General features: G+C 46.1%; 1 protein-coding gene across 2 annotated transcripts in view; it reads right to left on the bottom strand.

Annotated features, from left to right (window-relative positions):
• The window catches only part of KCNAB2 (potassium voltage-gated channel subfamily A regulatory beta subunit 2), a 105,152-nt gene that overhangs the window by 22,904 nt on the left and 59,649 nt on the right, over window positions 1-22,599 (bottom strand). For both annotated transcript variants that reach the window (XM_036744661.1, XM_036744660.1), the window contains 4 exons: window positions 19,009-19,088; window positions 6,612-6,656; window positions 2,518-2,562; window positions 2,121-2,164 (listed from right to left, as the gene is read on the bottom strand). In XM_036744661.1, coding sequence (XP_036600556.1) covers window positions 2,121-2,164; window positions 2,518-2,562; window positions 6,612-6,656; window positions 19,009-19,088 — 214 coding nt within the window. The remainder of the gene's footprint in view (window positions 1-2,120; window positions 2,165-2,517; window positions 2,563-6,611; window positions 6,657-19,008; window positions 19,089-22,599) is intronic.

Genomic DNA, 22,599 nt, shown 5'->3' on the forward strand with positions numbered 1-22,599 from the left:
GGAAGCTTTTACCTATAAAATCTAACGTCAGTGGGTGGACCCCAATATTCTTGTGACTTAAGAAAGGAAAAGAAGTATTGGATTATGATTTGTCCTCAAGGGGTAAGAACTCAGGAGTGGAATTTCAGGACTCCTGTTTCCCAGGATTTTGGTCTCAAAGACAAAGCTTACACAGTCCCTTGGGAGACCCTTGTGACTGTAGGACATCGACTTTTGTGGGGACGTGCAGCTGTCATGTTTCCTTGGCTGCCGTGAAAGGTTCAGGGATAAGGATTTAGAAAGATGGGGAGGTTTGGCCAAAGGAATTGGGCATGTTTAGCCTAGAGACAGGGAGACTTGTGGGGGAGCTGACAGCTGTCTTTGAGGAGCTATATCACAGAAGAGTAATTAGATTTGCTTTAATTGAATCTAGAGGACATAACTAGGAGCAATGTGGGAAGGGGAGGAAGGGAGGGACAAAGAGGTCACTTCAGCCTTGATTAAATGAAAGGAAAACATACCAACAATCAGGGTTGTGAAAAGGTTGACTGGAAAAATATCAACCAACCAACCTACAAAAAACCAAAAGGGGACGGGCAGCTTTGAGAGGTAGTGAGTTGCTCATCACTGGAAGTCTTCAAGAAAAACTGAGAAGACCACTTATCTGCATTTGTAAAGGAGATACTTGTGTAGGCATGGAGTTTTGGGCTCGAGGTCTTCTATGGTCCTCTCCAAATCTGAGATATGGGGACTTTGGACATAGGGATAAGAATACATGGCAGAAGACAGGTCCTACAAAGGTGGATACCACAGGACCCCTTTCCATGGACGTGGCTGAGAACAGGACAGATAACTCATTCTAGTAGAATGTTTTCTCCTGATTCATTATCCTCCAGGTTCAGTGAGGCAAGTCACATGCCCAGAAAAATCACTTACCAATACTGGGTGTTTTAGTCCTATTCCCTCCAAAAGATTGCTAGGGTCCTGTGATATCTTAAACCCATAGATCAAGTTTTAAGTCTAAGTTTTAAATGACTTAGATGGAGGGGGATGGATTGAAGAGGACTTTAATCTCAGTAAAAGTCAATAAAGCAACGTAGTATGTGATAAAAATCTAAAGACTCCTTCCTTTATGTGTTGCTTCTTTCCCATTAGAAATTTAAGTTCCTTGAGACCTTAGCACTATGCACAGTACCTGGCATACAGTAACTGCTTAATAGATGCTTTTTTCATTCATTCATTCGTAACAGAGGTAGAGTATCCAGAATGAGGGTGCTGACATAGTTGGGCTGTCCTCTGCCTTGGTCAGTCCACATCTGGAGTATTGTATTTGGTTTTGGGGGCCACATTGGCAAGTTCCATTGCATACCAAGGAGGATGGCCGGGATGGTAACAGGAATGGAGATTATGCTATATGAAGAACGGTTGAGGAAGTGGGGATGAGACAAGAAGGGTGTGTGTGTCTGTGTTGTGTGCGTGTACCATGTGTGTTACTGTGTGTGTTTGTGTACTGTGTGTGGTAGGGGTGAGTGGGGAGAAGCACATGAATAAAGTATTTGGAGGGCTATCCTGTGAAAGCAGTATCAGCAGTGCAGGGAGGTAGACCGAGGCCCCGTGTAAGGAGAAGCTTCCTAATAATTCGAGCTATCCATTAGTGGATGAAAGTCTACGCGTGTCATGGGTTCCTTGCTTACTGGAGGGCTTCAAGCAGAGCCCTGTATGGGAGAGGCGACTCTTGGTCAGGCACATGTCAGACCAGGCAGTCTGAGAGGGCCCTTCCACCTGAGGTTTCTGTGATCCTCCATGGATTTCATGAATCTGAGGTCTCTACTAAGAGGCTACGGCAACCACCCTGGATCTAGGAGTCAGAAGACTTGGGTCAGTCCTGGCTCGGCCAGTTAACTGGCTGGGTATCCCTCAGTTAGCTACCCCTTCTTGCCAAGTCTTAGTATCTTCATCTGAAAATGGGAACAAGGATCCCTGCACAACTTACTACACAGGGTAGTTAATGAAGATGGGATGGGAGAACACTTGTGGGGAGCGCTTGGGGGCCAGCAAGCCCTTTGAAAAATGCGAGTTACCCCTCTTGCTCTTGGATTCTTTGGTAACTGTGGATTAATGGAGGTGGCCCTGGGTCTTACCTTCTATTATGTGCTTTCTGGACAGGCCTCTCTCAGTCTCTGCTCTGAAAAACAGGTCAACAGCATGAATGAACTGCAAATCCAATTTCTTCTGACCCCTTACCCAGATTTTGCACTGTCCATGGACATAAGCAGGGCCTAGAAGGGGCTTCTGAACATACCTGGATTCTCTAAGGAGCCTCCCCCTCCATCCTGCCCCTGAAACTGCCTGATCCCCTGAGACAACAGGCTCTCATTCCTGGAGGTCTGACTAGGCTCTCCCACAATGGACAGAACCCAGGATACCCTGATTGTGGGCAGGCTGCCCTACTGATCATTGCATAAGACTGAAGGGTGACAGTGGGATCAGAGCCAGCCCAACAAACGAACAAATAACTAAATAAATAAATTGACCTACTTTCCGCCCCAGAAGATTTTGGTTGTAATGACCAGGCTAGATCGTCTGTAAAACAGAAGAAAAGAGGTTATGTTCCTATCATGAATAGGTGTGATTACATACATACATACACACATACATACATATATACAGATTGGTCAGAGTACCAATCCTAACCACCCCTGTCACCATCTATCTATCGATCAGTCCTTAAAATATAAGAGGCCAATCCTTTGGTTATACACAGGATGGCCCATTTGCAAATGGCCTTACTTGCAATCCTCTGTACACAATGTGCTTTTAAAAACAAATATGGAAGTAGGTGAAGAAACACAAATGCCTTCCTCCCCAGCAAGAGATGATCAGGAGCCACACAGATCTTGGCTCTGGCCAAGGGTGGTCCTGGTATTTTTTTTTATAAATTTATTTTTTATCTTTAGTTGACAACACTCAGTTCCACGAGTTTTTGGGTTCCAAATTTTCTCTCTCTCCCTCTCCTCCCTCTTCCCCCCCACCAAGAGGGCATGTAATCCGATGTAGGTTCTACATATACCTTCACATTGAACTTATTAACACAATAATCCAGTTGTGAAGAAGAATTATAACCAATGGAATGAATCATGAGAAAGAAGAAACAAAACCAAAAAAGGAGGGGAAAAAAGAGAGCAAATAGTTTGCTTCAGTCTGCATTCAGACTCCGTAATTCTTTCTCTGGGTGTGCGTAGCTTTTTCCGTCATGAGACTTTTGGAGCTAGCTGTCTTTGAACCTTGCATTGATGAGAGGAGCCAAGTCTATCAAAATTAGTTCTTATAGATACCATGTGTCTGTAATTGTGTATAATGATCTTCTGGTTCTGCTCCCCTCACTCAACATCAGTTCATGTAAGTCTTTCCAGGTTGTAATGAAGTCCGTCTGCTGGTGGGCTTTGGATTTTGACGGCCACATATTAAACAGGGCTCGAGTTGGCACCTGGCACCTTTCTAGTTCAGAAGGACCCAACTGGACACTGTGTTTCACTGATTAGGCCTCTGGAACCTAGTGTTATTCCCTCATGCTGTGGGGCATCTCAGGTGGACATAAGCGAAGAATGCCCAGGACCAGCCTGGCTAAGGCTGGAGGGGTTCCTCTCTGGGTTAGTCTCAAAGGGCTTGGTTCTCAGAGATCCTCTACAAAGCCAAGGGAGGGCTCTTGATTTAGGTCAATGAGAATTGTCAAAGCTCCCCAAAAAAGTCCTTTGCATGGTAGCTATTGCCCTCCCCTCGGGGGCCATATCCCCACATGAAGCCAAGGGCAACGAGGAGCCCTGGTTTCCCCAAGTCAAATACTCAGAGGTCTCTACCAGTATCATGGCCAGTAGGACCATTACCATGCTGCTTCCAGAGAGCCTACAGGCCTAGAGGATGACCTAATATTTATTTCCATATGTATTTACCTAAGACATAATCATGAGATTTGCTAATAAGTGCAATTTCCTTTAATTATGGAGTGGAGAGGAATTTATTTTAGGACCAATTATAGCAAAGAAACAACCTTGATGGGATCCGAGGAGGGGTGTAAATAGTTAGAGCTGTGGCAGCTTCTCGAGGAACAACGGCTGAGATTTTAAATGGCACTTGAGAGGGAAAGGAAGGAGACAAGGCACAGCGTCCTAATTACTTGTGACATTTCTGAAAATAAAGACGCATTAACCACTGTGCTCATTTGCCACTTCAGATGAAATCACATCTAGTGGTTTGGAGGACCTGAGATACTAGCAAACATCCAGCTAGGTCACAGCACGAAAGGAGGGCAGCGGGCCTGGAGAAACTCCAGGTACGTTCACCTGAAGAGAGATGTGCAGCTGTGGGTAAAGGAGAGACAGAGGGGAACCCTGGCCTGGCTCGGACTGGGTATGAAGCAGCGGAGATGGAGAATGGCCAGGGTGGATGGTAGCCATTGGGATTTGAGGCTACATCTCTCCAATTCAGGGTGATGCAATGCAACTCCAGCTCTAAATCTATGATCCGATGAATTCAATTACATTTCAGCTGAGATCTTATGGAAATGACTCAATTCAATTCGACAAAGATTTTTTTTGGGCACCTACTTACATTACTACACCTTTATATTACTACACCTACTGACTTACTAGGCTTGTGCTTGGTTATTGGGAACACAGAGCCAAAAACAACACTCTTTACCCCTCGGGAAATCATATTGTTCTGGGGGAAACTACAAGCAAGCATAATGATAGAAGAGATATATATATATATATATATATATACATATATACATATATATATCTATATATATATAGTAACTTGGGGGGGGGAGGTGAAGGACATTAACAGCTTGGGGAGGGGGCTAATCAGGAAGGGCTTCAGGTGAGAAGAGGCCCTTGAACCTGGACCTGGAGGCAGGAAGACAGGAGTTCAAATTCAGCCTCAGACACTTATTAGCTGTGTAATCTGTCAAATGGGGGTTGGCCCGTCCCTACCTGGCAGTGTTGTCGTGAGGATAAAATGAGGTGATATTTGTAAAGAACTCTATAAATGCTAGCAACTTTTATTGTTATTATTATTATTGAATGGAATTCGATATTCTAAGGAAGGGAGATAAGGAGGGAGTTAATGGGATGAAAAGTGTGCAAAGGGATGGAGGTGGGAAATGGGTTGTGTGTTTACAACACGGAGCAGATGTGCGTGGGTAGAACATGGAGAGTGTGCAGGGAGGCGCCAGGAAACCTGTCCAGGGAGATAGGCTGGAAGTGCTTGAGATGCCAAACACTGGCCCAAAGACGAAAACAAAGGAGAAAGTCTTTGAATCTAGCTTCTGTGTGTCAACTGCCAAAGAGGGGAGCTTTCAGACTGAACAGAACCCCTTAGGGAGGAAATGAACGTACAGAGGAAAATATACTCATGCTTTGGAGTATCTTTTTTGTCTCAGGAAATTACCTAGCCAGGATTTAGCCTTTGGGAGCCAGCCTCCAGGACAGTGAGCTTCCCAATCCAAGGGACTGCTTTGTCTTGTCTTGGTAGCCTAGGTCTCCAGCACAGTGACTTGTATACCAGTAGGCACTCAATAAATGCTTGCACCACCAGTAGGAGCTTGATGAATGCTTGCACACCAGTAGGCACTCAATAAATGCTTGCACACCAGTAGGTGCTCGCTAAATGCTTCCACACCAGTAGGCGCTCAAAAAATGCTGGTCAGATTCCATCAAATTAATCTTCTGTGACAGCAGGATGTGGTAAAAATCCTTGGTGAGGTTTCCAGACTAGTTAGCTCAGGAGACCTGTTAGGAGTGCCCGGTTCCCTTCTATAAATGCTAATGCTGAATTAGAGGCAGAGGACTGTGGCTGAAACAGTGTTGAAGGCAATCAGCAGAGACCTCCATTCCAATCCTGTTTCTTCACTTACCAGTTATGTGACCAGGAGTGAGCCTGTGAAATGGGGATAACACCACCCAGATGACTTCCCTCACAGGGCCGTTGTGAGGAGTACATAGGATCACGTCTGTAAAAGCACTTTATAAACCTTAAAGCACTCTCCATACGCCAGCTATTACTATTAATAATAAATTATCTCCTTATCTTGGGCAGTGGCCCTTAAGAAAGCAGCCTGGGAACTTCCCCCTCCCCAGTGAAACAAACAGTCACCATGGTGATGGGTCATTATTTGCTTTGCATGTGGGAGGATTTCACCATTGGCAGAGATGCCCACCCCCTCCCCAAGAAGGAAGAAGCCGCCTCTATCAGCATCTCCCATTAGGAAAAAAAAAACCCAAAAAGACAACAACCTTCAGGGTTTCTACGAGTTGAAGATAATTTGACTGCACAATGAGCTGGCCAGGGTATCCCTGGGGCACTCAGCTTGGCAATTAGAAAAAGGAGAAAGGAAATCCAACTTTCCTTCTTCCTGCCACAAAGCAATTTGGGGCTTGGGCGCCTCAAGGCAACTCTGAGGTCTGCTTGTCCTGGGAACCACAGGCTGGGTTTCCAGCCTGTTTCTGAGTTTTGTCCTCCAAAAGCTTCCCTCCTCCCTAGGTCTTTGGAACTAAGGGGGTCTGCAAACAGGCCTTCTCTGCTAGATGCGGGCAGGGGGAGAGTGACCACAGAGAACACATGCTCATTACCTCCATCCTTTCTTCTTAATGATATTTCCCAATACGACTTCGGCTCTGCAAAATAAGATGGAGACACAGGGATTTCATTAAGCCATTAGGGGAAATCACAGAAAATTGAAGCCAGCTCGGTAATGACAACCAGATGCATCAGTACTTTGTGTTCTGGGAGTGCTCATGCCATGATTGTGAGGGGCCCCAGCTCTAGCCTCTCCAGGAAGGAGAGAGGGAAAAATGTGGTGGCATCAGGGCATTACATGCCCTAAGGACTAGATGCCCCCAAGTAGCTACTTGGAGCCATCCTAGGGAGGAGAGGAAGGGAACGTTGGTCCAGATTTATGCCCAGGTTCAGAAAACCCTGGCCAGGGCATGGTTTGGAGGTGGAGGCCAGGCAGCATCTGGATTCTGTTTGGTCCACAGTCTCACCAGCAACCTCCCTTGGCTGATTGTTTCCAGACAATTACATTTTTAAAAAAGGTAAATTATTCATGGAGTGGCAGTGTCTGTGGTGAAGGCCCGGGTCGTCTTAGTTTCCAGAGACACTGTCAGAAGCTGGGGTTGAACTCAGAGAGCTGAGAGCTAAGGGTATCACTAGTGATTCGGGTGTTCATCGCAAGCATGTTTGGGGGTGGGTGGGTGAGGACTGTTCCTTTTTTTAAATAATAAGGAGACAGCTGCTGGGTTCTGGGTGATTTGTTCTGCTCTGTATCACTCTGAGTCCCCAACCAAACTTGGACAGAACCAGGTCAGCCGGCAGGCTCGCTGCCAGCTCGCTGTGCCATAGAGGCCCCAAGGGAGCTTCTGGGGATTTCTGGGGGGGGGGGGTTTGTTTCTGCTGGTAACAAAATGATCTTGGGTGAAATCAAGAGATGTCTCAGGGTGTGCAATCAGCACTGCGTGTCCTGGCCCCAAACCTGCTGGAGTCAACCTCAGCAAGTCATTTTGTACATGTTTTGTGCATCGTTTCCTGGTCCCTCACAGAGCTACATCTATGAGGCCTCCACTTAAGAGTCTGTAGCATTCTTTCATTGCTCCAAGTGGAAGCTCCCTGAGGGCAGGGACCTCGAAGAGTACCAGGCTGATCGGTCTTTTCATCTGTAAAATGAGGGAGTTGGTCCATTCCAGCTCTAGCTTCCAGCCAGGATCCTTCGGTCTCGTGAATTGCTGGCTAGATGCGTAGAAGCCAGCTCAGATATCGTACCTTTCTCCTCTTCCTTTAATCCAAGGGGCTTTAGCCTTTTTTTTTTTTTGCTGTCCCAGACCCCTGGTGAAGCCTATAGACCCTTTCTCAGAACTATATTTTTAAATGCAAAAAATAAAATACATAGGATTCCAAAGGAAACTGATTATATAGAAATACAGTCATCCAAATATTAAAAAGCCAAGATTACAGACTCTAGGTGAAGAACTCCGATCTGGTCTCTCCCTCTGTGTCTAGGCTAGGCTTACAGAGAAAGTTTAAATGGAGGCCCAAATGACAAAACAGGACCTGAGGGTGTATAGCCACCTTGTTCATGCCGGTAAATTGGTGAAGTTTTCAATGAGTCGAGACAGCAGTGGAGACATCGCAGCTCTTTGGAAAGCTTCCTGAATGAGCATCTGTTGAGAGGCTGCAGACAGGCTGTCCCAGCCAGAGAAAGTCCCTGTTGCCCTGGGCTTGGGCATGGGACCAGGGTTCATGTGCCATCAGCTTCTCTGTGGTGGGTTCTATTCATTATTCATGGCCAGAGCCATTCCATGTCTGTTTCTGAAGGGAGGCAAGGAGCCTGGGGGCTGTATTTTCCTATTGTGAAGTTACCGTTGCTGAGGGAATAGGTTAGCCACGAGCTGGGGGACAGACGACCAGGGATCTAGGGCTAGAGGAGGTTTTCCAGATCAAATCCAGCCCCTTAGTTTCACGGATGAGAAAACTGAGGCTTCAGGTCTTTTCATCTCTCTAGTATACAGAGAGGCAGAGCTGGAGTCTGGAAGACCTGAGTCTAAATCTGCCCTGTGTCACCTTGGACAAGTCACTTTACCGCTACCTGACTCAGTTTCCTGATCTGTAAAATGGGGATAATACAGCACCTACCTCCTAGGGTTGTTATGAGGATCGAATGTCGTAAATTGCTTAGCTTAGTGCTTGGAACAAAGTAGGTACTTAATAAATAAATGCCTGTTCCCTTCTCCCCAGGGTCACACAGTAAAGTGACTGATGCAAGATTGGAACTCAGATCTTCCTGACTTGCTCTATCCCTCATAGTACACTGCAAGCCCTTTGAGGGGAAAGATCGCGCCATTTTTCTAACCTTTGTATTTCTGGGACCTCGCACATCGTGAGGGCTTAATAAATGTTTCTTGAACTGAGCAGGGAGGAGGCCTAGGCTTATTAGGGGTTGTCTGTTCATAAAACCACAGGTCCAGAGAGGTTCGCTAGTTTGGATGTCCCCTTCCATGTTCACGAACCTGGAAATTCCTTTATTTGATAATAATCTTTTATGAATGAATGAACGAAGCATTTATTAAGTGCCGATCTAGGGATACAAACAGAGAATGAAGACAACCCCCCCCTCAAGGGGCTTACATTCTAATGGGAAAGATAACACCTGTGGAAAGTCTCGGTCCTGTGGGGCTGTGGGGGCAGTAGCAATGGTATATCACCAAGGGGGTGTTCCCCGAGATGAGGGCTGCAGACACTGAGATGGAAGCGTTGCTATTCACGGTCCTGGGCTCTGTCCATTGGTGTCTGAGAGAGATGGTGGTCCAGGTGGTGGTGGTCTGACTTGTCTGGCACTTGCTGTTGCCCATCTCTCCCTTAGGAGAGATGCTGCTTTAGTCACCTGTGTGAGTGGCAGCTGGTTGGCCATTGGTGGGGATGGTGGGCCCCTTCTCCACAGGAGCTGCCTTTCGAGATGATGGCTGTGAGGGCTGGTAGAGAAGCAGGTCTGGGGCTGCTGCCTCTCCCAGGGCTCTGGTGACTCTGATTGTTGGTGGCAGTTGGCTAAGTGGCACAGCGGATAGAACGCTGGGCCTGAAGTCCTATCTGTGTGAACCTGGGGAAGTCACTTAACCCTGTTTGCCTCAGTTTCTTCATCTGTAAAATGGGCTGGAGAAGGGAATGGCAGACTATTCCTGTAACTTTGCCGAGAAAACCCCAGGTCGGGTCACAAAGGGCTGGATGCAAGTAAACAATAACAAAGAAGGCAGCTGGCTCAGCATTTGTTGCTGGTGGTAATGAGTAAGGTGGGCCCCTTTGCCACAATGACTTCTCCCCTCCATGGTGGCTGCAGGGACTGGGCTGGAAGCAGCTCTGGTGCTTTGGGGGGCACTGCCATTCTCAAGGCTCTTGGGTTCATGGTTCTTTTTCACTCCACACTTCCCTCTGCCTTAAGACCCCCTACCCCTGTTTTTTGTTCTAAACATGACCTCTAGTCCCTCTACCTTTCAGTTCTTTGCCAGGCCATCAGAGCTGTACTCTCCTCCCTTTCCTTTCTTGTCCCCTTGGGTAAACTCGTCCAACTCTACATTATTCCTTCCTCTTGAATCCCTTGCCTCCTCGTTTCATCATCAGTCATTCCTTAGAAAACCCAAGTCCTGGGTTACTTCTAACATCTTTCTTCTCCACTCCTGCTCAGGTGCTGCTGGAGCTGCAGAGCTGAAGGAAATCACAAAAACTGACATCACAAAAACTGGGCCCATTACAAATTTATGTTAATCAATCACAAATGGGCTCTCACTGCAGCATGGTAATCCTTCTGCCCCTTCCTAATCAATTTGCTCTCCTGCTCTCTGCAGCGGCTGCTCCAAACCTCCTTGCTTCTCCTCAAGACTCCAAAGGCAGCCTCTTTCCATCCTCTCCTCCTCTCCATCCTGACTCATATTTAACTAAAAAAAATTGAGGCCTCTTTTCCCCTCCTGCTCACCTGACATCATTCAGACATCATCCCCTACAATCTCCTTCTTCACTCCTGTCTCCGAGGAAGATGCAGTCCTTCTTGCCAAGGCCAATCCCTCCACAGCCACTCTCAATCCCAGACCCTCCCTTCTCCTCCAGCAGACCATCACCACTGTAATCCACCCTTCTCTCTAATCTTTGAAGTCTCCTGTCTGCTGTCTCCTTCCCTGCTGCCCACAAACAGGCCCACATCTTCTCTACCCTTAAAAATATCCTGACCACCTCCACATTCTATATCTCCTTGAGAAAACTATCTATACTCAGTTCCTCCCATTCTCTTCTAAGATTCTCTCTGACCTGGCTTCTGACCCCATTATTCAGCTGAAACTGCTGTCTTTGAAGTTACTAATGATCTCTTAATTGCCAGATCTAATAGCCTGGCCTCAGTCTTCATCCATCTTGACCTCCGCAGCCTTTGACACTGCCGATCACCTTCTTCTCCCTGCTACTCTCTCCCTTCTAGGTTTTCCTGTCATTTCTCTCTCCTGGTTCTTCTCTTGCTGGTCTGTCCTTTTCTCTTCCAACCTTTCCTTTGCTGGGGCTTCAGGCAGAGCACACCCACTGACCATGGGGGTCTCCTGTCCTAGGCCCTCTTCTCTTCCCTCTACAAGAAACATCTTCAATTCGTGTTTATATGTTGTGGATCCACTTGGCAGTCGGATCTCAGAATCACATTTTTCAAATGCATAAAATAAACTACAAAGATTACAAAGGAAATCATGCACATTGAAATACAGCTATCAAAATATTTATAACAAGCCAGGTTCACAGACCCCAGGTTATCCTCTCAGCCATGGCTTTAATGATCACCTCTATGTAGATGACTCCCAAATTCAGCCATAGTCTCTCCCCCAAGCTCCAGGCCCACATCACCAACTGGTGATTTCTTGGGCACTTCTTGAACTCCAACTTGGCATGTTCAAACAGCTCATTGTCCTATCTTTCCTCCCCCAAACGTTCCTTTCTTCCCAACCTCCTTACTACTATTATGGTCACCACCATCCTTCCAGTTAGCCAGGTTCACAACTCTCGTTTACACGCACCCCACGAATTGAATTTGATGCCATATCTTGATGATAGCATCTCTCCTCTACATTCCCCTGTCTCTCCTCATTCAGCTGCCTCTCATTTGGGGCCCTTCTCACCTCCTCTCTGGACTACTTCAATAGCTTCCCAAACACTCTCTCCTCCTTATATCTCTTTCCACTCTAATTCACCTTCTAACAGGCTGTCAAAGTGGTTTTCCTAAACCACACGTCTAACCCCTGCTCAATAAACTCCAGTGGCTCACTATTGTCCCAAGGATAAAATATAAAATCCTTTGTCTGGCATTTAAAGTTCTCCACAATTTGGCTCTTTCTCACCTCTCCATGCTTCTTACACATGACTCCCCTCTCCACATACCCATGAACCATTTAAGATAGTCTATTTGCCATCCCTTAGACATAATCTTCCATATCCCAACTCTGTACCTTTTTAATGGTTGCCCCCTTGTCTGTAATGCTCTCCCCTCCTCACCTCTGCCCACTGGCTTCCCTGTCCTCTTTCCAAACACAGATCAAACAAAATGTTCTTCAAGAGGCCTTTTCTGGGACCTCCCCCCACCACATGCTAGGACCTTCTTCCCCACTGGGATTATTGTCTGCTTACTCTGTATGTATCTTGTACCCACCTTTCGTGTTTGTCTTCCCCATTTAGAACGTGAAATCCTTCTGGGTAGGGGCTGTTTTTACTTTTCTTTAAATTCCCAGCACTTAGCATAGTACCAGGCACAGAGTAAATGCTCGATAAATGCTGGTTATGACTAACAAATTAAACCAAGGAGTAAACATGGTGCTTGGCATCACAGGGGGACAGGGACGGCGGTATTACTGTTTCCGGGTAATTCATTCCTAGCTGTTTGATGTTGGGTAATTTGAGACTCTCCAAGGCTTGGTTTTTCCAACTATAAAATGGGAGGGGTGGACTAGATGGCCTTTACCACGCCTGCTAGCTCTAAATATATGATATTAAACACCCAGAAAATGGTGATGTCAAAAGAATAGCCAGTGGGCTGTGGTAGTTGGATTGTAGAGGGAGTGATGGGGAATAAGATTTAGATTGGTAAATGACTTTAGAGGTCATGCACTCCTTTATGTTGAGACACAACATGGTGGATACAGGGTTGGCCTTGGAGTGACCAATTCCAAGTGACCAACTGGGGCAAATAAAGAAAAAAGAAAGATATGGTAACTTTCATAGGCTCATAGAATGGGGAGTGCTAGACTCTGATTAGTTGAGGTCAGGCCTCCTAGAAGATGGAAAGAAACCTTGTCTTAGTAACAACACTGTACCCACTATGAAGAGAAGACCTGAGTTAAAATCCAACCTTAGACACTTGTTAGCTGTGTGACCCTGGGCAACTCACTTCACTCTCTTTGCCTCAGTTTCTTCATCTGTAAAAGGAGCTGGAGGAGGACATGGCCAACTACCCCAATATCTTTGCCAAGAAAACCCCAAGTGGGGTCCTGAAGAATCAGACAAGACTGACAACAACAACAAACAACAACAACACAGACCCAGATCAGCTCGTGGCTTGGGGTGGAGGGGAAGGCATATCACTTCTATGTGAAATTGGTAGAAGCTTGGCTAGAGACACCAACTAGAGGGAGATCTGGGACCTCAGGCAATGTGCAGCCATCTTTTCTTGCCCACTGATGGGAGGAGCTCTGCCCAAAGTCACTGGAAAACCAATGGCATCGTTGAGTTTCCTGACTTCTAGTATAAGGTCCTAGTACAGAGGCAATTTCATAGTGCTATGTGAAAAATAAAATAAAATGAGGCACAAATCACCCTGCAGGACTCTAAGATAAAGTACTAAGGCTTCCCATCTACACAGGTTAGAATACCAAAGGCTGTGGACAGTTTGCAAGAGTTAGCTCTGGAAGGGATTTCAAAGTCCATGCTCTCCCTTATATGGAAAGGCAAGGTGGTGCAGTGGCTAGAGGGTTTGATTTGGAGTCAGGATGGTCTGGGTTCAAGTCCAGCTCTTTGGCCATTGTCGAATCACTTGAGTTCTCGGTACCTCAGGAAATCCTCTAAGACTCTAGAGGAAGGATTTTCCACACTGACCATTCCTTGTACTAATGAAAAGCCCTTCACAGCCCGATGCCCTCCTACCTTGACCCCCCTCTTATACGTCTCTCCATGTGCCAGAGCACCAGAGTCTTCTGGTGTTTCCTTGCACTATGGCACCCCATTTCTCAACTCCATGTCTTTCTTTTCACTGGCTGGGAATACCCCCCTTTCTCATCTCTGCCTACTGGCTTCCCTGGATTTCTTCCAGCCTCAGGTCACACCCTGCCTTCTGCAGGAGGCCCTTCTGCGGGTAGGTCCCCTTCAGGGCTCCCACCTTCCCTCTGAGATGGCTTCCCATTTACACTGCATATCTCTAGTATGTACAGTTACATGCATGTTTTTTTTCCCCTTCGTTAGACCATGAGCACCTCTAGAGAGCAGGGTCTTTGTTTTGCCTTTCCTTGTATCGCCAGTACTCAGCACAGTGCCCGGAACGTTGGTTGTTGTTCAATTGTTAAGTCATGTCCAATCTATGTGACCCCACTATCTGTGTTGGGGGGGGGTTTTCTTGGAAAAGATACCGGAGTGGTTGGCCTTCTTCAGTGTGTCTCCATTTCACAAATGAGAAACTGAGGCAGGGGTGGCTAGGTGGTGCAGTGAGTAGAGCACCAGCCCTGGAGTTGGGAGGACCTGAGTTCAAATCCAGACTCAGACACTTGACACACTTACTAGCTGTGTGACCTTGGGCAAGTCACTTAACCCCAATTGCCCTGCTTTCCCCCCTCAAAAAAGAGTAAGAGAAACTGAGGCAAATAGGGGTTAAGTGACTTGCCCAGGGTCACAGAGCTAGTAAGTGGTAAGTGTCTGAAGCTGTATTTGAACTCTGTTCTTCCTGACTCTAGGCCCGATGCTATCCAATACACTACCTAGCCACCTGGCACACAGTAGGTGCTTAATCAATGCTTGTAGATAATGACAGTGATGGGCAGAAATCAAACAAAAAATCTCCTTCATTTCAAAAACGAGGAAAGGGGGATCCAGGGAAGGTAAGTAACATATATGGGGGTCACACAGGTATTAAGTGGGAGAGCCAGATTTTGAACCCTAGGCTTTTTCCTGAAACTAGACTCCATATTCCGTATACCATCCCACCTCATGAAAATTCTGGCCATGGTGAAGAATTGACAAAGGGTTCAAGTGAATGACTTAGCAAACAAAAGACAGCTTTTGGAAACTGGGTGCAGGAGAGTGGAATGATCTGATTACATCCACTCTCTGAATTTGAAGCCAATAGCCGGGGCTGGAGTGGGCTGTGTTTCTCCATAATTGAGGAAGAAAGATCATTGCAGAGACACTAAGTGCTTAAAACGGTACTCCAGGGTAAAAGGTCCTTCTTCTCGGCAGCCCTAATTGCAGCATTAAGAGAAAAAAATATCAAGGAACATTGGACTGGGCACAGGTCATCTGCACGTAGGAGGGCTTAATCAAGCACCTTGCCTGGTGGATCACCATGGGCACCGGAGGGACAGAAGGCTCTTTCCTGTTCCGATTTGATTATAAGTTCATTAAGCCTATGACAAAGAGCCCTGTTCCCCCTCCCCTCATGATGTGGGCCTGCCTCAGTGGGAGTAATAACTTCCCAAAGCCAAAGAAAGCAAATTGTTGTTAATGTTGAATGTTTTTCAACTGTGTCCAACTCTCTGTGACCCCATCTGGGGTATTCTTGGCAAAGATACTGGAGCGGTTTGCCATCTCCTTCTCCAGCTCATTTTTACAGATGAAGAAACTGAGGCAAATCTGTCTGAGGCCAGATTTGAACTTGGGTCTTTTTGACTCCAGGCCCAGTGCTCTATCCACTGTGCCAACTAACTGCCCTGGCACACAATAGGCGCTTAATAAATTAATTAAATCAACAAATTAACCAACTGATTTCTAGAGAGCTTTAAGGCTTTCGGAGTTTTTCTCATTTGAGCCTCTCAACAAACCCTTGTTATCCCTCTTTTATAGACAAAGCAACTGAGGCCTATGGACCCTTTTGCAGAATCATGTTTCTAAATGCATAAAATAAAACACATAGGATTGCAGAGGAAACCAACTAGATTGAAATGCAGTTATTAATATATTTTAAAAATATATTTAAAAAAACCAACTTCATGGACCCCAAGTTAAGAGAGTTGTCCAAGGAACAAAGCATAATGAATAATGTTGGAATTGGGTTGGAAAACCTGGATAGAAGCACCCATCTTAAGTATTTGTTAGCTGGTAAGCCAGGTAACATCTGTGGGCCTTCCTTTCTTCATCTGTGAGATGGGGAAGCAGGAGCTTTTCCTTTTCAGGGCTGCTGGAGGGGTCAGATGAGATACAAACCTGTGTGAGTGTTAGCCCTTCTTATCATTCTTATCATACTGACCAGGATTGGCGAGGAAGCATCAGAGGGAGGATCTGGACCCAGGTCTTCCTCACTCTGAGCTCAGCCACCATCTAGTCCAGCTGATGCAGAAAGGAATCCCCACCAGGACATACCTCACACGTGGCCATCTGGCCTTGCTTGAAAATCTCTAACTGGAACCCACCCCCTTCAAGGTAGCCCATTGCACTCTGGGATAGCACTAAGTGCAGAAGTTTCTCCTGACATCAAACCTCTACTGGGCTCTTTGTAACTCCTGCCATTGCTCCTCATTCTGTCCTCTGGGGTCAAACCGAACAACTCTAATAATCCCTGTTCCACTGACGGCAGGCCTTCAAGTACTTGAAGGCAGCTACATCCTGGGTCCCCAAATCTCTTCTCCAGGCTAAATACCCTCAGTTCCTTTGGCCAAGTCTTATCTGACATGAATTCAAGGTCCTTCACTATCCTGGCTGCCCTCCTCTGGACACCCAATGTCCTCTATAAACTGAACTGGATGCTCCAGATCAGGTCTGACAAGGGCAGAGTACAACAGCACTCTCATCTCCCTGTTTCTGGAAGCTATGGCCCTCCTAATACAGCCCAAGGTCATTTGCTTCTTTGCTTCAGTGACAGCAAGCTCATAGTAAGCCTCATGGCCTGGATTCATTTTAGAGTAACTCAATCAACATTTATTAAGCACCTACTATGTGCCAGGCAGTGCGCCATTTATTAAGCACCTACTATGTGCCAGGCAGTGCGCTAAGCACACAGGGTATTAAAGGAGGCGAATGGCAGTTCCTGCCTTAGGGAGCTCACAATCTAATCAACAGCTCCCTAACCAGCCCTCTGCCATCTTGTCCTTGTGAAGCTGATTTTTTGTACCTTAGCACAGGACTTTATATTTATCCCCTCTGGGTTTCCCTTTATTAAATCCAGCCTGGGGCTCTTGTCAGTCAGATCCTTTTGGATCCTGACTTGGTCACCTGTCCTATTAGCCATCCCTCTCGGCTTGGGGTCATCCAAAAATACTTTGAGCATGCCATCTGTTCCTCTGGGTAAGTCACTGATGAAACTTGTTAGCACAGATCCCTCCACTGGAGACCTCCTGCCATGTTGACCACTGACAATCACTCTTTGAATCCATCCAATTGTATTAGATGGGCGTGGTCTACATTTCCCTATCTCCTCCACAAGGGTATCATGATATAATTTACATTTTCTAAGAGTAACATAAGATACTTTTATCAAAACCTTCCCTAAAATCTGGGGAAATTATATCCCTAGCACACCCCTCCTCCACTAGCTTAGTAACCCAGTGCTTAGCACACTGTCTGGCATACAGAAGGCACTTAATAAATGTGCATTGGTTGACTGATCCTGTCAGAAAAGGAAATGAAGGGAGCCTAGCACGACCTGTCCTTAATCAGGCCTTGTGGGCTCTTTGTGATCACTGCTGCTCTTTCCAGATGTTTGCCAACCATCTCTTTAACAGTCCTTCCCAGGATTTTCCCAAAGCCATTGGCCTATAACTAGCAGACCCTCTGCTCTTCTCTTTCTGGAGAGCTGGTATACTTATCTTTCTCCGGTTTTAGGGCATCTCTCTCTTTCTCCGCAAGCTTTCAGATATCACTGACCACAACCATAGCAATCACAGTCCCCGGCTCTTTTGTGACCCCAGGATGTAGTTAGCCTGGGCTGGGTGATTCGATTTCAGCAAGGGCAGTGAGGGGGCTATCATCCCATCCACCCCAAAGAAAGCCTCCACCCTTCCTCTGATCCTATTTTTCCCCCGGTTTAACTAAACAAGCCCCTTTCTGTTGTCCTTAACTTCCCTGGCCAGCCTCGGTCCCTTCTGAGATCTAGCATCCATGAATGTGCTACATTTGCATTCATTTTCCTTACCTGGCATTGCTCCTGTCTTCCATACATTTCTTTTTGAAATCTAAGTTGGTTGGTGAGTTCTCTGGGCATCCACATATGTCTCTTCACACAACTTCTATTTTTTCTTCTTCACTGGAACTGTTTTCCCTTCTGTCTTTAGAATTTCATTCTTGAGCATTTTCCATCCTTTCTGATCTGACTTTCCCTGTAACATTTTGGTCCATGGGACCCACCAATATTTCCTCTGAACTCCCTGAAATACCCTTTTCCAAATGTCAGACTACGTCCAGATTTCTTCTCCTCCCACATCACCTCATATGGGTTGGTCACTTCTCCCCAGGGTTTCCATCATTTCCACCCCAGAAAACAAGCTCCTCCCTGTTTGTGAGAAGAAGATCCATGATAGAATTTCTTGCTGCTGGTTCCTCTACTTTTTGGAGGATGAAAATGTCAAGTCAAGAAGTTTTCACGAGCTCTCGCAGACATCCAGATACTTGAAGTACCCCACCGATATCATGCCATACATCTGTGGCAGGCTTGTGATCTGTTTCCCAAATGCCTCTCCACTTTCTGTCTGGGTGGTCTATAGTCAACTCCAATGACAAACCGCTTCTGCTTCTCCCTCCAAAGACCTTTATTCCTATTCTTTCAGTAGTCCTTCTACTCTCTGCCTCTGCTACACTCCCTCTACGAAGCAATTTAAAGTAAAAGAAAATTGGATGGGAACCATATTTATGACAATTCTTGGGTCGATGGTGGGTACCACATCCCATTTACACAGTCCCAGCGGGATGCTGGAGCCAGCTCATACCTCAGCCAATGCTCACTGTGGGCATTTATACCTCAGAAATTGGCAAATAACATAAGGGCTCGATTCATTGTTTGGTTGGGTGTCTAGATTTAAGAAAATGATGGAGAAAATATTAACATTGCAGGTTAAACTTAAAAATATGTTGTGTGCATGTCGTGCCATGCTCCCCTGGAAAGCTGGTTGTTAAATATTTACTAACACACCCTCGCACAGTTCCCTATTAATTAGTCATAGAAAAATTAGCAACAGAGAGCATGAGCTGCCTGGTTCTGATAGATTCCTAAGGAAGGGTTGTATAGAGAATGTGTAAGGGAAGAAATCTAAAAAGGACACTTACTTCCCAGCAGCATAGACTTCGGCCGTATCAAACAGATTGATTCCATTGTCATAAGCCAGGGTCATCAGCTGCTCTGCCATCTGAAAGGACAAGAGTGGTGGTCACAAAGGAAGAAGCTGTTCCTCATGCCTCTGTAGTTCCAGGACACTCTTAGACATAACCATTTGTCTTTGTTTACTGACTTAGAGCTCGAAGGGGCCTCAGACATTATCTAGTCTTACTCCCTCTTTTTACAGAGAAGGAAAGTGAAGTAGGCGTAGAGGAGGAGTGACTTGTCCAAGGTCACAAAGCTAATAAATGGTCAGCCTGGGAATCAGGTCCTACCTACGGCCCAGAGTTCAGGGATCTATCCATTGATCCACACTGCTTTAATGCTTGGAAGGAATTCACTGACTTGAGTTGGGTCCTCAGTTTGGCAAATGCATTCGCCAGCCTCTCAAGGCAAGGAAGGCACAGGAGGTCGGGTCTACCATAAGCACTTTATAAATAAACTCACCCACCGTGGGTAGGGCTTATTAAAAGTGCTTCAGTGAGCTCTTCAGATTTTAAAGGGCTATGTACAAAGGCCAGTTATTATTACTACATCATCATCACCATCACCACCACCACCATCATCATTGTCACTTGCATCCTCTTTATCTCTCTCCATCAGTCCACGTCACAGCCCGGCCACATTTTCTCAGTATGATTCTTGGCCCTATTCTTCCATGGATCCTCCAAAGAAGGCTGGAGGCCCAATGTACTGGAGGTTTTCTTCTAGATCTTTTTTTTTTAACAGATCTTGGGCTGTCTATCAGCTCACCCTCGATCTTGTTACTTGGCTGGTCCACCTTCTTTTTCAAATTTTTCATAATACTTAAAGATTCATAATTCTGTATCCTGTACTTTTAATGGCCACAGATCACAATGGTCACAAAGACCTGTAGGAGGCTGATCCGTTAGTGAACAAGCATCTATTGAGCACTTACTGTGTACCCTTAAGGATCTCACATGGTAATGAGGGAGTCACCATGTAAATGACTAGGTAGTAACAAGACATATTCGGAATAGATGGAAGGTGGCCATAGAGGCAAGACTCTAGCACTGGAGAGGCCTGGGGAAGGCAACAGCAACATTATAACCCTGCCACTGGATTGCAGAGTAAGCAGAAGGGTGTCAAACGTTTTGAGTCTGGAAAGATAGGAAGGGGCTGGATCATGATGGGCTTTGAACGAGAATCGGATGAGGTTCCAGCAGAGAGATTCTCGAGAACAGGTAATTGGGGCAAAAAGAAGAGAAAGATGTACAACAACCTATCTGCTTTGGCCAGACAGTCGCTTCTGCCAGGTTCAGCTGGGCACAGGTCAGCATGATACGTTTGATTTTCATTTAAGCAAATAAATCATCTATCGCTGATTCCAAGACGGGATAATCTCAACTATATTAAATCAAGGCAGCCCAAATCATTTCTCTGCTGTGGCTCTGCTGGAATCTAAGCCTTGACTTGGAAAGTCTCTAGGGATGCGAAAGGATCCCTTCTGTCCGGCCCTTGTGAATTCTGTCTTTTCCATTAAGGGCGATGATGCACACAGGCAGCTAATGGTAAAACTATAGGGAGATAATGTCAGCTATCTCAAGCTATCCGATTAATGAAGGAGAGCTGATTTAATTCAATTCAGTTCAACTCTATTCAATATACACCTATGCCAGGCTCACTCTGAGGATACCAAGAAAGATACAATACTGACCTGCTCTCATGGAGCTTATGCTTTAATGACGGGAAGGACAAGTCCCCCAAAAGTGTGATACACAGGGAAGGGCGGTAAGTGCCAAGGGACAGTCTGTGTAGGGGCCAGGGAAGCCTTCAGCAGGAAATGGTACCTGAGTTGGGCCCTGCAGGAATAAAGCAACCTTAGCACTTCAAGAGACGGTTCATTCTAGGTAAGGGGAAGGGCCCTTGACACAGGGTAAGAATGGGGGGCCAAGAGTATGGTTGTGCTGCAGAATATGTGAAAGGGTATGAGTTAAGGCTAGGGTAGTTTGGGGTAGTTGGCATTTAATAAATGCTTGCTCATTGATCAACTGCTTAAGACCAGATTGTGGCAGGCCTCAAATGGCAGAGTCAGGAGTTTATGCTTAATTTGGCAGGAGAGTAACAGAGTAATGGTGATGTGTCAGGAAGTTTATTATTTCAGTCGTCTGGGCAAGAATTATGGAATGTCAGAGCTGGAAGGGCCTAAAAGATCCTCTGGTCTAATCCTTCCCTTGTTTTGCAGATCAAGCTCTGGTGAGAGGTCAACTCAATTTAACCAATAACCTTGAGGAAGGAAAACAAGCATTTATTAAGCACCTACTACGTGCTAAGCACTTTTGACAAATATTATCTCGTTCGATCCCCACAACAACCCTGAGAAATGGGTGCTGTTACTATCCCAATTTTACAGTTGAGGAAACTGAGGCAGAAGTAGATTAAGTGATCTGCTCAGGGTCACCCAGTGAAGAAGCCAAACACAGCACCTTGATGTTCATGGGACAATCTTGGGACATGCTGAGATACGACAGACACTGGAAAGAGTGGCATTGTTTTGGCCAAGCTTTGTCACACGTGGATGTGTGAATCATTCCTGGCGTGTAAAAGATCTGATGCTTTGACAGATGAGCACGAATATGTTATTTCTTATATGAGCTGAAGAAGGATTTGAACTCAGGTCTTCCTGACTCTGGTCCCGGTGCTCTATTCACTGTATCCCGAGCCTGCCTTTCAGGAGTAGGTCGCTCAATGAAGTGCCTACTATGTGCCCAAGGTCATCGTGGGACTTGAATTCAGGTCTTTGGCTTCAAATCCTCAGATCCATCACACAAAAGGAGCTGCGGGCCCGGACTGGGGTGGGTTCAAAGGGCAAGAGCTACTGCAGAGGGGAAGATGTCAGAACTTGGCAACTGGGAAAGAGGGGACGGCCTCCAAAAGATTTACACTTGGAAAGTGTGATCTGGGATTGAAAAATCAGCATGGCCTTCCTGATTCTATTTAGTTTAGGGTGATAATAAAATGAGCTCGTGTTCCTTGAGCCCTCGGTGACCGGAGGAGAGGTAATTGGGAAACATGCTCAGGGGCAGGGAAAACTAGCCTGAACTTAAAAAAAATTGTCACAGATCATCCATTGAGACCCCTCCCTGCTCATGTCAGGCTGTTCTCCTCCCTGCCTCCGAGCTTTTGGCCTACTACTTTTGCCATATCAAATCCAAGGGATGGGGCCTGGACCAAGCGAGGAAACTCCCTCTCTCAACGCAGTTTGGCACCTTCTTCCTGGCTTAGCGATCTGCTGAAGGCAGTGAGAGGGAAGTGACTTGTCTAGGGTCACACAGCCAGTATGGCACTGGAGGCAAGACTCTTGGCTCAGAGGCTTGCTCTCTGTCCACTATGTCACACTGTCTCTACACTCAAAAGACCCACCTTAAAACCTACTTTGTTGATTAAGTCTTCCCAGACCCTGGAATTCCATTTTGGAACAGCTCTAATCGTTAGGAAGTTTCTCCTGACTCCAGGCATAAATCTATTTCTTTGTAACTTCTCCCCATTGTGCCTAGTCTGGGGCCAAGAAGAACAAGTCT

The sequence above is a fragment of the Trichosurus vulpecula genome, chromosome 2 (assembly GCF_011100635.1).
Source record: "Trichosurus vulpecula isolate mTriVul1 chromosome 2, mTriVul1.pri, whole genome shotgun sequence".
NCBI classification, from domain to species: domain Eukaryota; kingdom Metazoa; phylum Chordata; class Mammalia; order Diprotodontia; family Phalangeridae; genus Trichosurus; species Trichosurus vulpecula.